The sequence below is a fragment of the Anguilla rostrata genome, chromosome 4 (genome assembly GCF_018555375.3).
Source record: "Anguilla rostrata isolate EN2019 chromosome 4, ASM1855537v3, whole genome shotgun sequence".
In the NCBI taxonomy this organism is placed as follows: domain Eukaryota; kingdom Metazoa; phylum Chordata; class Actinopteri; order Anguilliformes; family Anguillidae; genus Anguilla; species Anguilla rostrata.
The window spans coordinates 5,877,926-5,892,481 of NC_057936.1; the positions used below are offsets into that span (position 1 = coordinate 5,877,926).

A 14,556-nucleotide genomic window follows, 5' to 3' on the forward strand; every position below is an offset into this window, starting at 1 on the left:
GTCAAACTATAAATAGTTTGTTTTTAACTACTTAAAAATGGCACACCTGTAGAGAAACATTGTGGCCATTTTGCCAGTCAATTTGAGTTGTTGTGAAGATCAATAATTGAGAGTTTGCTGGTTGTCTTTCATGGACATTTACTCAGTGACTTGAAAAGCTCATGTGGGCAAATCCAAACCAATAACAAACACCCGATGCAAAAAAAAGAAAAAAAAGAAAAAGTACATTTGTACATTTATTGCACTTTTATCCTGGGGTCCAGTGACCTGAAAACATGTGCGTGCCTCTGCACACAACCCACAGAGGAGCTCACCTTTGGAGCCGACAATAATCGGAACATAATCCCGACAGAAACATAAATACGTGTAATCCCGGGCATGCATATTCACAAGAGTATTATGTTTGACTTTAAGGACCTCCCCTGTCTTTCTAAAGGAGCGGCGCTTGGGCTGTTCAATGGGGTCCATCGCGGGCCGTTTGTTCAGGGAGCACATCAAATAGTACGGGGCGGCCGTAGGCTTTTTCCACCGGGCAGAATGGAGAGGCATGAAATGAATGGGCTCCCTTTCGAGGCTAAAAGCTAACCTTTCAGCCCGTCATAATGTGAAACTGCTTTGATGGGAAGCATGCCCAGTCCAAATAGCTTTGTTCCGCGCGGCTTTTCAGTCTAGAAGAAGGGCGGGGCGGACAATGGGATGCGGTTAGAACACAAGGCAGTTCTTCTGAATCTCCAATCGCCCCCCACCCCCCCACCCCCCCAAAAAAAGGGGGGGAGGGCACAGTAAAAACATTGATTTTCGTTTTTCCCGTTTACATAATTTAATGTTTACCTGGCAGCTTTAAAAAATAAAAAAAAAAAACATTAAAAAGGTGACGTGAGGCTTTATCCCAGGTCATTGAGCAGGTCTTTGGCTGGCTGAGACGCTGCCTAGGACTACATTTCCCTACATGCACGCTTAAATGGCATCAAGCAATTGTCCTTGCCTTTGGTCACACAGGAAACAGCAATGCACCATGGCCGGGCCCAGCCAGCATTAACCAACCATCAATTTTTTTTTGCACTTGACGTGAAGTCTGACCTTAAAATGTGGGGGAAAAAAGAAATAAAAGACACAATGATCAATCTTCATATCATCAAAGGAATAATCAAAGCTTTGTGCTTGTGAATAAAATGTGTACAAAATGGGGAGCATTTTTCAACTTCTCTTCAACAACGCACACCAGATCTTTAAAAAAGGAGAGGAAAAAAGAAAAGTGAACCCGTGAATTAATCCCATTTTCTGCCTGTTCTTTTCAATGGTGCGCCTGATCGTCAAAGGGTGTTTTTTTTTCCCCCAACCTTTCTGCTCCTCTAACGGTCTAGGAATTCACCCCCTTTTTTTTCTTGGCTTTAAGGTGAGTCTGCCTGTTTGTCCCGAGCCTGGGCTCCCATTGAAAAGCAGCGAGACAAAATGGGGGCCGGTAATTATCATTGTTCCACCGCTGTCCTGTCAGTTCGCTCGCCAACAAGACAAGAGCCATCCGCTGGCAGCGCCCAGGCCAAAAAAAAAAAAAAAAAAAGATCAAAGCAACTGCCTTTGATCAACGACAAACCCCTGAAACGCCATGGAAAATCAAGGAGGAATGCTTTTGGAGAAAAAGAGAAAAAGTCGGAATGGATAGCTTTTTTTTTTTTGTTTTTTTTTTGCTGCAAGAAAAGGGTCTTCCACCTCTTCTCTTCAATGGCTGGCTGGCTAATGTCACAATGCCGAAAAGGTGTCCCTGTCTCTGAATCCAGGGCGTTTTGACCCCTGTGAGCAAAGGGGAAGAAGAAGAAGAAGAAAAAATAGGCCACCGTGCATCTGGGCTGTTCCCCCGAGCCTCGCTGCGGCCTTTACGCTCGTGCAACGTGAAACTGCGAAGCTTAGCGGCATTAAGCGCGGCCCGTTACTCTGAACTGGCAGGCGAAGCCGGCCTCACTCAGGAACCCACCCTGTGGAAATGGAGCCTCCTTGGGTTTACAGATGGCCCCGTACTGACTGAGGTCCAACATGCCCCATCACAGAATCCTGTACTGACCGAGGTCCAAGTGCCCTGTCACAGAACCCTGTACTGACCGAGGTCCAACATGCCCCATCACAGAACCCTGTACTGACCGAGGTCCAACATGCCCCGTCACAGAACCTCGTACTGACTGACATCAAAATGTCCAATCACAGAACCCCATACTGACTAACGTCCAAATGTCCAATCACAGAACCCCATACTGACTGAGATCCAACATGCCCCATCACAGAACCCCATACTGACTGATGTCCAAATGTCCAATCACAAAACCCCATACTGACTGAGGTCCAAAACGTCCCGTCACAGAACCCCATACTGCCTGAGGTCCAACATGCCCCATCACAGAACCCCGTACTGACCGAGGTCCAACATGCCCCATCACAGAACCCTGTACTGACCGAGGTCCAAGTGCCCTGTCGCAGAACCCTGTACTGACTGAGGTCCAAGTGCCCTGTCACAGAACCCTGTACTGACTGAGGTCCAACATGCCCCGTCACAGAACCCCATACTGACCGAGGTCCAAGTGCCCTGTCACAGAACCTCGTACTGACTGAGGTCCAACATGCCCCGTCACAGAACCCTGTACTGACCGAGGTCCAAGTGCCCTGTCACAGAACCCTGTACTGACCGAGTCCAACATGCCCCGTCACAGAACCCTGTACTGACCGACGTCCAAATGTCCAATCACAGAACCCCATACTGACCGGCAAGTGCCGTCCAGAACCCGATGATGGTCCAAATCACAGAACCCCATACTGACCTGAGTCCAAATCGCCCCTCACAGAACCCTGTACTGACCGAGGTCCAAGTGCCCTGTCACAGAACCTCGTACTGACTGACATCCAAATGTCCAATCACAGAACCCCATACTGACTGACGTCCAAATGTCCAATCACAGAACCCCATACTGACTGAGGCCCAAAACGTCCCGTCACAGAACCCTGTACTGACCGAGGTCCAAGTGCCCTGTCACGGAACCTCGTACTGACTGACATCAAAATGTCCAATCACAGAACCCCATACTGACCGACGTCCAAATGTCCAATCACAGAACCCCATACTGACTGAGGTCCAAAGGCCCCATCACAGAAACCCGTAATGACCAAGGTCTGAATCTGCCAACTTCCAAATCTATTCATTTCAGTGGGAAAGGTTCGATCATTTTCAGTCTGTCTGAACTGGTTATAAGCACTTTATTCACAAAGAACAAAGATAGTAGATTGAGTTTACATCACTCAGATTGACGTGTATTACAATTCAACCAGCATGCCTTCAAACATATTTCTCATAACTATATTTTTCTCATAGCAGGTTTCCTTTGCTTGACAGCTTACCAGAAATGTTTTCTTATTGCTTGGATATGATGCATTTACACGGCATGGAACAATGACTGATGTTCTTAAGACATGGCCCAGAAAACCTGTTATAAAAGAAACCTCTTGGTATAAAAGAACAAAAGCTAAGTCCTAAAGGGGGCACAAGTCATGCTGCTTCAGCAACAGCAACCCAAAGCCCCCGGGGACATCTGAAACCCTGTGTGGTCATTACACTGAGAAGGGAGGGGTAGGTGGGTGGGTGGGTTGGATGGGGGGGGGGGTGGGGTAGATTTAAACGGGAGGGGGAAAAAAAATCACCAATCATAAACAGATCTGACGCACGTAGGTAAAATGGAAAGGGAAGGGGTGGTGGGGGGGGGGGGGGCGCAATTATAAAGCCCTTATTGAATAGCTATTACAGGTCCCTGAGGCTAATTGTGGTTGCTGTCTGTTTGGCTGCGCAGCATGGGTTTTTGGAGTGTCCCAGCGTGCTCTTCTTCAGCGGGGGGGGGGGGGGGTTTCTTCAGACGGACCCGGGGACACTCTGAAAGAAGCCCGGGACCACCGAAGATCAATGGCGGAGCTCCCCGCTCTCCCCCCGGCCCGCTCTAATCCCTCTCTCTCGCTTGTCCTCCGTTTGTTCAAGGCCATTCACGGGGTCCCTGAATTTCGGATTAGCCCTTGTTTTTGTTACAAAAACAGCCCGAGTTATTTGAATGAATAGGTTGAAGGGCATGGGGGGGGGGCAGGGGGGGATGTGTGTGTGTGTGTGTGTGTGAATGTGCATATGTGCATATGTGTGTGTATGCGTGTGCGTGTGTGCGTGCGTGCATGCGTATGTGTATTTGTGCATGTGTGTGTTTTTTTTATGCATGCCATGTATTGTTTTGTATGTGTGTGTGTGTGTGTGTGTGTGTGTTGCCAAATAATACCCATTTTCCAGTCATTTTATCATTGAACTGTCACCTAAACTTTACATTTTAAGGCCATTTAATATTCATAAGCTTTTATGAACATATATAAGTTAAAACCACACCCCAGTAATTCAGACTCAGACGGTTTGATCTAAAGATATTTTGAATACAAAGCAGTGTCCAAAGGGTTGATCACCAATGAGTTATGAAAGCACCACAACCTGGGCTTGTCCTTTCCAGTGGTGCTCCAATAGCTTCTGCAAGTCATGTCTTAGGTGCGCTGTGGAAAACATTCATGCGGCCACAATGTCTGAGTGACCCCTCAGTTTAATACGCTAGCTTTTTCAGTGTTTCCCATCCGTCTGCAGTCTAAATTGTTCCAGGGAATGCCATGGCCATTACTTTCTGTGCCAGCTTTTTGATTCCAGCATAAAAAAATGAAAAACAAAAATAAAAAAAGAAGCAAGGCGCTTTTTGGTACTCACGAAACTTAGAATGCTGGTGCTTTGATGGCAAGGTAAAATCCATGTTAAAAAAAAAGAAAAAAAAAGACATTGCACGTTCCTCTAAATTTTTTTGTCTATTTTAAGCTTTTAATTTTTATTTTTGTGTCTCGCTGTCTGGCGTAGCCCTCTGGGGATCTGGGGCTACAGCGGGCTGATCCATCAGAGTCGGCACTTCTCATCGCATGATTGGGGGGGTGGGGGGGGAAGGGGGCATCGGGGATTAGCCTCCTCATCCCAAAAACCGGCTGGACACACATGAGACAGGGATGATGGGGGGGGGGGCACGGACCCGCAAAGCCCCGCCGTGCCACCAGCAGCGGGACGGGGCGGTACGCGGGGGTATGTGGCGGTATTTCGCGGTCGCCGCGGGGAGCTCTGTCTCAGAGTGGCATTCCCAAGATACCAGCGGGCGTGTCAAAGGCGGCTGGGCAGGGTGGGGGGACCGCAGGAGCGAAACGGTCAGGGGGTGGGGGGGGGGCGATTTGGAGGGTGCTGGGAGGGGGGGTGGGGGGATTTGGGGGGAGGGGGGGATTTGGGGGTGGGAGGGAGGTCATTCTTCGCCAGAGAGCTTCGGCCAACTGAAGCCGACCGGCCAGACATTTGGACGACTCCCAGTCGACATCACGAGGTTGTCTTTGGCATGGGGAGGCGGTAGGGAGAAAGGGGAAAGTCCGAGCCCGCGGTTCACTGCGAAGCCCAAAACGCTAGGCCCAGCTCCTTCCACCCCTTGCCCCTCCGGCGCTGGGGTTGTGCGTGCAAAACTCTCCACACAACAAGGGCTGGGCTGGGCTCTGTCTGTCCTCACCGCCTGCATATTTTCCTAATGCTAGCGCTAATGTTAACGCTAACGCTACGGCGGCTTGAGCCACCGCCTCTGTTCAAAGGTGAAAGGGGAGGTGAGCCGTCCCTCTCAAAGCCATCCGTAATGTTAAAAAACAACGATCAGATTAATCAGATTCTTCTTTCCCGCCTTATAAAGTCTTGCTTGGTTTTGTTGAACTAACGCAGTAGTGGCAACGTGAGAAACCGGACTGCATTATAAGGATTTATAGCCCATATTTAAGGATCTGTAACCCATGGGGTGTCAGTTTCCTTTGCTCTGGTTTGTTAACTGCCCCCTCTCACACTGTAGATAGCCGAACAAAGTTGATGTTGCATGGAAAAGGAACGATGCATGAAATCCACACAGTACATTTTGCAGAAGCCAATTTTTTCTTTCTTTCAGATGTAATTCTGAGGATGAGAAATGAACCTGCATTGTGAAACCTCTCTTTTTCTCTTTTTTGTCTCTGGAAAAACCGAGCTGGGGACAGACCGTTCCTGTCAGAAGCAGCAAAGACACTCATACAAAAGAAGTGTGCTTTTTTTTTTTTCTTTTTGCCCACAGACCGCTTTGAGTCTAGACAAGTCAGTCGTGTGTTCGGTGCTCCCTGGGACAGAAGAATGAATCACCTCTCCTCCTGGTCTCCACCTCTGCTTCTGCGTGCAGACTCTGCCATCTTTCTCCTCCGTCGTGATGTCACAGCGTGATGTCACACGCCGTTCCTCCCATCACTGTGATCCTGCGGTTGGACTTAAATCTCCTCCTTAAGTAACTAACAAAATATATTTTTTTTTCTAAATCAGAGCTAGAAAAAACAGTGGCATACAGTGGCGTAAAAACCTGTGAAGAAAACTGTGAAGACCGTGCTCAGTCTTTTCCGTGTGCTATCCAAGTCTTAAATGGAGCGGGAGTGTCACATACAGTAGTATGATGGGTAAGGAGCTGGTCTTGTTACCTGAAGGTCACAAGTTGGATTCCCGGGTGGGACACTACCACTGTAACCATGAGCAAAATGCTTAACCTGCATTGCTTCAGTATGTATATCCAGCTGTATAAATGGATGCAGTGTAAATGCTACGTACAGTGTAAGTCTCTCTGGATAAGAGTGTCTGCAAAGTGCCTGCAATGTAATGTAACGTAACGTCACGTTAAAACTTTACACGTGATCTTGGCACCAAATATTGCGCATCGGTGTAAAGCGGCGTCTGTTCATTTGCCATTGGTGAACGGGCGAATCTGTTCCACGCGCCCGCACCCTGCGCCCTGCTCAGCACAGGAGCATTGTGGGAAAGAGCCGAAAAAGAAAGAGCGCTCCTCGACAATCCGCCTCTGTCCACCTTTCGCGGAAACTCGCGGAACTCCCTGCCCCCCCCCCCCCCGGACCGCTAGAAAGGGCTGCCGTTGCCGTGGCAGCCGGAGACGGAGCGCGGAAAAGCCTCTTCGTCCCCCCCCCCGCCAATAGACAGACCAATTATAGCATTAGCGGGGCTCTTTCGTCTGGGAGGAGGAGGGATGCAGGGAGGGCGGCGGGGAGGTGGGGGGTGGGGGGGGTCTCCCGGAGAACAGAGGGCACCGCAGAGGGCCCGTGGAGCTCGTCCATCCACCGCGGCTACGGCCTCTCCACGCGTCTGCCCGGCAACAAGGCCGCCCGGCGACTAGGCCGCCCGGCAACAAGGCCACTCCCCATGCCTCCCCACCCAACTGGCAAACTGGCCACACATACAGCCATGCGTTGCACAAGGGCGAATTTTACATATTATTATTATTATTATTATTATTATTATTATTATTATATGTATTAAAAATGGGACAATTTTGTGAATAAAATAGGCATTACAGGCAATACCCCTTGGCATTCATCAAATCCGACTGAATCCCAAAATTAAACGTAAATGATGTACATCTCTGAACCCCTGAACATTGCAATAAACAATGACATATGAACTAAATCAGAAGGTATGTCTTGCCCTTCAAGACATGAACCCTCTGAACTGTTGGAGTCACATTATAATGACCTTAACATAGGATGACATAGGATTTCACATGTATTTCAGTGAGCCACATTGTTCACATCAAGGGTATAGGGTGAGGATAGCTGCTGTGGAGGATATTATAAGGTCTTGTGAGGAACGTTCACTGAAGTGTAAGGGCATTGTTCAATAAATGACATGAGTAATCAATCATTTTTGAGCCAACGTTGCCCCTGTCACAAAAGGATTTCTCCAAAGCTTTTCAGTCTCTGCATTATAGAAAAAAGGTGGAAATCAACTGGTTATGAAAATAGAAGAGGTGCAATGGTGCTCAGTCTCAGACTATTAAAAACTGGGAGGCAGAGTAGTATAATGGGTAAGGAGCTGGTCTTGTAACCAGAAGGTCACAGGTTCAATTCCCAGGTAGGGCACCCGTGCTGTTGTATCCTTGAGCCAGGTGCTCAACCTGCATTGCTTCAGTATTATGTCCAGCTGTATAAACGCATGCGATGTACATGCTGTGTTAAAGTTGTGTAAGTCGCTCTGGATAAGAACGCCTGCTGAACGGCTGTAATGAAATGTAAAAAAAAAAAGAAGAGAAAGAAGCTGACCCTCTTGTGTACTCTTTTCGCAAAACAAACTAACGTGTGATTTTTGCAGCTCGAGTAATTGGTGCTGCTTAGCGGAGTACATGCTTCCACCAGCTTTTCCACAGGCGACAGCTCGGCAGAGTCACGTTCCAATCCACTGTAGCACACACCAGGTAAGCAGTGTGTAATATAAAGGTTAGGCAGGTTCGATTCGCTGGTGAGGCAATATACTTCAAAGGATGGTGTTTTACCTGAATTTCTTTTAGAAATATGGACGAATGGATTTCATGCAAAACAATGCAAGTTGTCAAGGCTTGGTTGTGATAACATCGCCTGCTGAACGCTTGAAATGAAAATGCCATGATCGGCTTAGCGCAGGGCAACTGCAGACCCTGTGCTCCCCCTAGTGGTGGTAGAGGTAATACGCAATTGGTGTAATCCAGGGCTGCCAAAGCCTGTTTCTTGAGGTCTGCCGTCCTGCAGGTTTTCTGCAGGTTGACACCACTTTGGCACACCTGATTCTACTAATTAAAGCTAAGTTAGAGGAATCAGGTGCATAGAATCAAATCTCTCGCCGTTGAATGGGGCGTGAACACAGTGGAATGGGAGTGCTTTGTTTCCTGAGAACGTTCGGCCTTGTCAGAATGGTGGATTGTGCACCGGCCAATGGCTGCAGGGCACACAGGGACTGAAGGCAAGCGCTACGTGGTCCTCACTGAGCATGCCCCGTGTGATTTACACAGGCCAGAGGCTACACCGCGACTTCACCGTGACCATCGATCACCGCAATCAGATTTAATTGAGGCGGTTTTAAGTTTCAGGAAACGGGGCTGAGGGAGGGATGCAACCGGGAAAAGAGAAAAAAAGACACTTTGACGATTTTATCCTGGGTGACGTTTCCTTGGTCTTTACCTGTGCTGAGCTGCTTAAGCTGTAGTGCTGTTTACCTCAGTATGGGCGACACGCATTACCGTCAAAACTTTATTTTTTCAAACTCCGCTTGTTCCAGAACTACATGAATGTGTATGCAAAACTGCAAGGAAAATGCTAGGACGCAAGAAGAACCTCGCTATATGAGTTAAACCCAAACCACAGCCACTAAATACCATAGTTAGCATTGCCTTTAATCTTAACCAATTTGGGACATTGCAGCAAACCACAAGCCACTGATATAACCGGAACTACACGCCGCTGCCAAATTTAGATCTGTGTTGTGAGTCAACCTGACTGTGTGCTTGTGTCTCAGCTGAGCTGACTGCTGTACCGAGAAATCATCTCCTGAGGTGACCTTTCCCAATCATCACTTTCATTTTTCTCAGCAAAGTAGATTATGGACTCAGGTTTTTGCAAACTCACTGGAGAGTTTCCCTGTCCATATTCTTAACATTTTTTTTAACACCCCATGCAGGTATGTAATTGTAATTATTCAGATGTTTTATTTTTATTAAATACTTATCCAGGAGTTCTACTGCCAGTGAAAATACATAATAATAATAATAATAATAATAATAATAATAATAATTACACTGTTATGCTTACAGAACGAATAAAAACATCATATCATGTCATTCTCCTCTTATGTTTCAAATCTAAAATATTTCCAGATCGTAATAAACCACAACATGTACCAACCCAATTAACTGTTTACAGTAATATAATCAATTAACAATTCTGGACAAGGTCAAGAGCAGGAAAAAACATTTTTACGCAGGTCTTAAGTTCGGTAAATTTGCGCCATCTCCTGGTTCTCTTGATATATTGCCGGATTCAATTTAAAATGACTGTATAGATAAAAAATGCACATAGATAAAAGGTGACAAGTATAGACCCAAAACTGTTTGTTTTTGGTTGGATTTATAGTTTGATTATTTCATGCTCCTGGTCAGAATAAGGATCCAGGATGGGGAAAGTATGGGGGAGTGTTCCTGGAGAGAGGTTTGTGGAAAACCATCATAAATCCAGGGTTTGATTTGGCTGCCTATTTCTGAGTGGTATATTGGCTCACGGCCTATAACAGAGAGAGACAATCTCAAGCGTTGCGATCTGACACAGAGTGAAACTAGAGGCTTTTCGGATTTACGTTCTATGCCTTTGCCTCCACTGCTATTAAAAGAAAAACTGCTGATCATCAAAAAGTGCTGACCTTTTTCCAACCGTCTCTGCTGTGTCATTTCTGTCTGAGAAATCGGTTACACACGGTATTTCACTGCTGCGGCTTCTCTTCCTGTGAATAAGTAAGGGGGTCTGATAAACCCTGGCTGCACGGTGGGGTGTTCAGCATAGCTGCACAAAGCTCTCACCGACACCATGCTGGGTGTACCTCTGTTCCTGCAGCTGGCTCTACTGCCCTTGTTGGTACGCACAGGTAAGACACTTACTCTGTCTCTCTCTCTTTGTCTCTCTCTCTCTCTCTCTCTCTCAGTTCAATTCAATTCAATTCAATTTGCTTTATTGGCATGAAATACATACAGTAAATATTGCCAAAGCATTACATAAAAAAAACAAAAAAAAACACAAATACAGAAATTCCAAATAGAGGGAGAAGAGAGAAAAAAAGCAATAAACAATTTATACTTGGATTTAATTAACTAATTATATGTACAAGTTGAACAGGTAACACATACCTTTTATCTGGGTATTTTCTCACTGTCCCTCAGGTTGTGACAGGCTGAAACATATTCTGCTGCGAGAGGAGCTGTTGACCCTTCTCCTAGAACTATTTTTATCTTTTCTGTGTTTGTCAGGGAAGGAAATGATTTTTTTATAATTTGTACCTGTAGGATATTTTTACAAAATTCTGCATGCAAAAAAAGTTTTTTCCCATCTAATGTAGTCTTGCTGACTGAGTGGACCCCATATTTCACTTCCATATAGCACAATTGGCTGGATAACGCTATCAAATATTTTTGTCCAAATTCTAATGCCATTCACTGCTAGACCAAAGCTCCCCGATGCACTGATTTTTAGTCCAAGGTAATCATAATCTAGTGTATGTTCTAGGGCGGTGTTTCCTAGAGTAAAGCAGTATCTGCTTTCCTGAGATCTGGGTTTTCTTTGGAAGACCATAATTTTGGTCTTTTTCAAATTTACTGCCAAGGCCCAGTTTTGACAGTATTTCTCCAGCAGGTCCAGATGCTGCTGTAGCCCCTGTGCAGTGGGCGACAGCAGCACCAGGTCATCTGCGTAGAGCAGAAATTTTACGTCTGTGTTATTTAGAGTGAGGCCAGGAGCTGCAGATTGTTCCAGTAACACCGCTAACTCATTTATATAAATATTGAACAAGGTAGGACTCAAACTGCAGCCCTGCCTCACCCCACGCCCTTGAGTGAAGTATTCTGTTCTTTTTTTGCCAATTTGTATCGCACACTTATTTCGCAGATATACTTATTTAATTATACCATAAGCTTTACCCCCTACACCACTTTGGAAAATTTTGTAATAGAGGCCCTCATGCCAAATTGAATCAAATGCTTTCTTGAAGTCTATAAAGCAAGCAAAAAATTTTCCTTTATTTTTTTGGTGCACATGTTCATTAATTAGGGTGTGTAGGGTGTAAATATGATCACTAGTGCGTTTTTTTGTTGTTCTTTCAACTCTTTTATAGTAATTGGATTGTCTAATGGGTTTTGGTTGTTCTTTATTGCTGATTCTAATATTTGTAATTTGTCTTGGATTTGTTTTTGTTCAAATTTGAGATTGTTTGGAGTAAATTCTTCAAATGGGTCTTTAAAGTGTTTTTTCCAGATTTCATTATTTTGAATGGCTAATTCATGATTTGTTTTGTTACTTAAATTATTCCATTTTTCCCAGAATTGGTTTTGGTGAATAGAGTCTTCAATTTCAATAAGAGTTTTCTGAATGTGGTTTTGTTTTTTCTCTTTTAGAGTTTGTTCATATATTTTAAGCGTTTCACAATATCTATAGCGTAAATCTGGGTTTTGTGGTTGGTGATGTTTCAGATTTGATAGATGTCTTAATTTTTTCCTTATTGATTTGCTTTCGTCATCAAACCATTTTTCTTTTAAAGCTGATTTTTGATTATTTTTCTGTTTAATTATTTTGAGGTTAGCTTTAATTGCTGATTGATGGAAAATGTCATTTATCATTTTAACTGCCAGATTTACGCCAGTTTGGTCAGGTTTAAACTGTGTTAAAATGAAACTGTTAATACGGTTAGTCATTTCAGTGGAACTGATTGCTTTGGTGAATTTGTCTATGCTGTCTGCAGCCCATCTGTATGTCGGATTGAGATTGTACAGTTTAGAGGGCTTCCTGGGTTGTTTCAGTGTTCCTGGGTTGTCCAATTCTTTTCAGGTACACATTTATTTGACAGTGGTCTGAAAATGGGGTTTGTGGTCTAACAGTGAATGCACTGATGAAAGAGGGGTCCATGTCAGTGATGGCATAGTCGACTACACTAGTCCCAAGAGCTGAGCAGTAAGTGAACCTTCCTAAAGAGTCCCCTCTGATCCTGCCATTAAGAATGTACAGGCCTAGGGCTCGACAGAGATGCACTAACTCCCTACCATTTTTATTCACAGCACGGTCAGGGTTGTTTCTCTGTGTTGGGGTTGGTATTAAATTTAGAGGGGTTTGTCCGAATATATGTCTATTTCCATTTTTATTTATGCAATCTGGCTCTGTTCCAGTCCTAGCGTTAAAATCTCCACACAGTAGCACATGTCCCTGGGCCTGGAAATGGCTGATTCTGCGTGGAGTTATGGAAAATTCCTCATTATAATAAGGGGATTCAGTAGGGGGGGTACGACACAGGTACACATCACTATTTCTGTTCAATCTTTACCATATGTTGCTGGGCCTCGTTTAACTGGGTGATGTGTGCTGCTAGTCTTCCTAACCATATATGTCCCCAGAGTCTCTGCCGTGCTTGACATGGTTTAATTTCAATGATGGCAGTATGATTTCCCTGTAACCTGAGGGACAGTGACTCAGTGCTTCCAAACGACACCATGTTTCTAACAAAACAATGACATCATAACTATTTACATTATTGATAAAGTCAGGGTTTGTGCTCTTGAGCTTACACAGAGCTGTGTGCCAGGCTGTTGGGTGCTCTGTGTGGAAGATCAAGTTGTTTTTGATCTTCCTGTCCTCTATGTAAGCATAGTCACAGTGCAGGGATTCAGGGCTGTTTTTCAGTACAGAAAGTTTATACTGCTTCCTGGTCTGAGCATTTGTGACTTCTGCAGGGTATTGTATCTCTGTGCTTCTGCCTGCAGGCTGCTCCGTTACCATGGTAACCGTTGCCATGGTAACCAAAAATTGTTACAGTGTGGAGGCACTCCAACTGTCACTTTCTTCAACTTTTTAACTGACGTTTGGCTAATGTTGTTTAGCTTGCTAGCTAACTTTTTTTTGTTCAGCCTTTTGTTTGTTTAGCTACTATATTGTTTACTATGGTATCTTATTTATTGATAATATAGTTCAGGCCTACCTTCTATGTTCTGTGTTCTTGTTTTGTTCTGTTTTTCTTTTCTTTTTTCTTTTCTTTTCTTTTCAGCTTTCCAGTCCAGTTAGCTTTGCTTACTAATCTTTGCTTGCTAATTTATGCTAATTTGGTTTTATATTGTGTTCTGGGCTGGCTCTGGACACCATTCTGTATCTTTCAGACAGTGAGGACCTGATTGTGTTCAATGTCACAATGCCTGCTTATGTATAAAATATGTATGGTGCACCTAATTTCCATTCTTTCAATTTACTTCATAATTAAAGGTCCCAGTATCCAGCACCTGGGTGTTTTATTTACACAGTCAAACTTGGTCATCTTCAATGTAACGTTTCTTTCATTTAGTAACTTATAAAGGGTGTGAGGAAGTATGAACATGCTCTGGTCGGCTAAAATCTCTTTCTGTCCTAGCCCACCAGGACTCAGGCATTGTGAATGGCAAGGAGGCTCAGCCACACTCCAGGCCTTACATGGTCTCTGTGCAGCAAAAGAACAGGCACGCCTGTGGAGGCTTCCTGGTGTCCGACTCCTTCGTAATGACGGCAGCACATTGCCTGAAGTGGTAAGATCTCCTGTTGAACTAGAATTATTAGTATTTATAAAAAAGAGTGTACAAGTCTCAAAAAGTGAAGAAAACAATAATGCTCATCCTATTGAGCTCTGGAAGGTGGTAGGGTCTGGCACAGACTGAGGTACGTTTTTGTGAGGCACTGAAATATTATGATACACATAAAGTATACATGTGTGAAAGGTTAAGTTAACACTATGCTGCTTCTTTTTTCAAAGGGGAGAGAACCTGACAGTTCTGCTTGGGGCCCATGACATTTCTGAGAACCGAAAGTCAAACCGGGCTGAAGTGAAATTCTACCACATCCACCCTGGGTTTGATGCGCACACACTGGAGAATGACATCATGCTGCTGC

At 44.9% G+C, this 14,556-nt stretch overlaps 1 protein-coding gene across 2 annotated transcripts in view; it reads left to right on the forward strand.

The window, feature by feature from the left end:
• The first annotated feature begins 10,100 nt into the window (after positions 1-10,100).
• The window catches only part of LOC135252316 (mast cell protease 1A-like), a 38,181-nt gene continuing 33,725 nt past the window's right edge, over positions 10,101-14,556 (forward strand). The window contains exons 1-2 of one of the 2 annotated variants that reach the window (XM_064330253.1): positions 10,107-10,531; positions 14,045-14,195. In XM_064330253.1, coding sequence (XP_064186323.1) covers positions 10,474-10,531; positions 14,045-14,195 — 209 coding nt within the window. In that variant the 5' untranslated portion in view covers positions 10,107-10,473. Of the gene's footprint in view, positions 10,532-14,044; positions 14,196-14,556 lie in introns of both variants that reach the window. The other variant, XM_064330256.1, reaches the window with a different exon arrangement.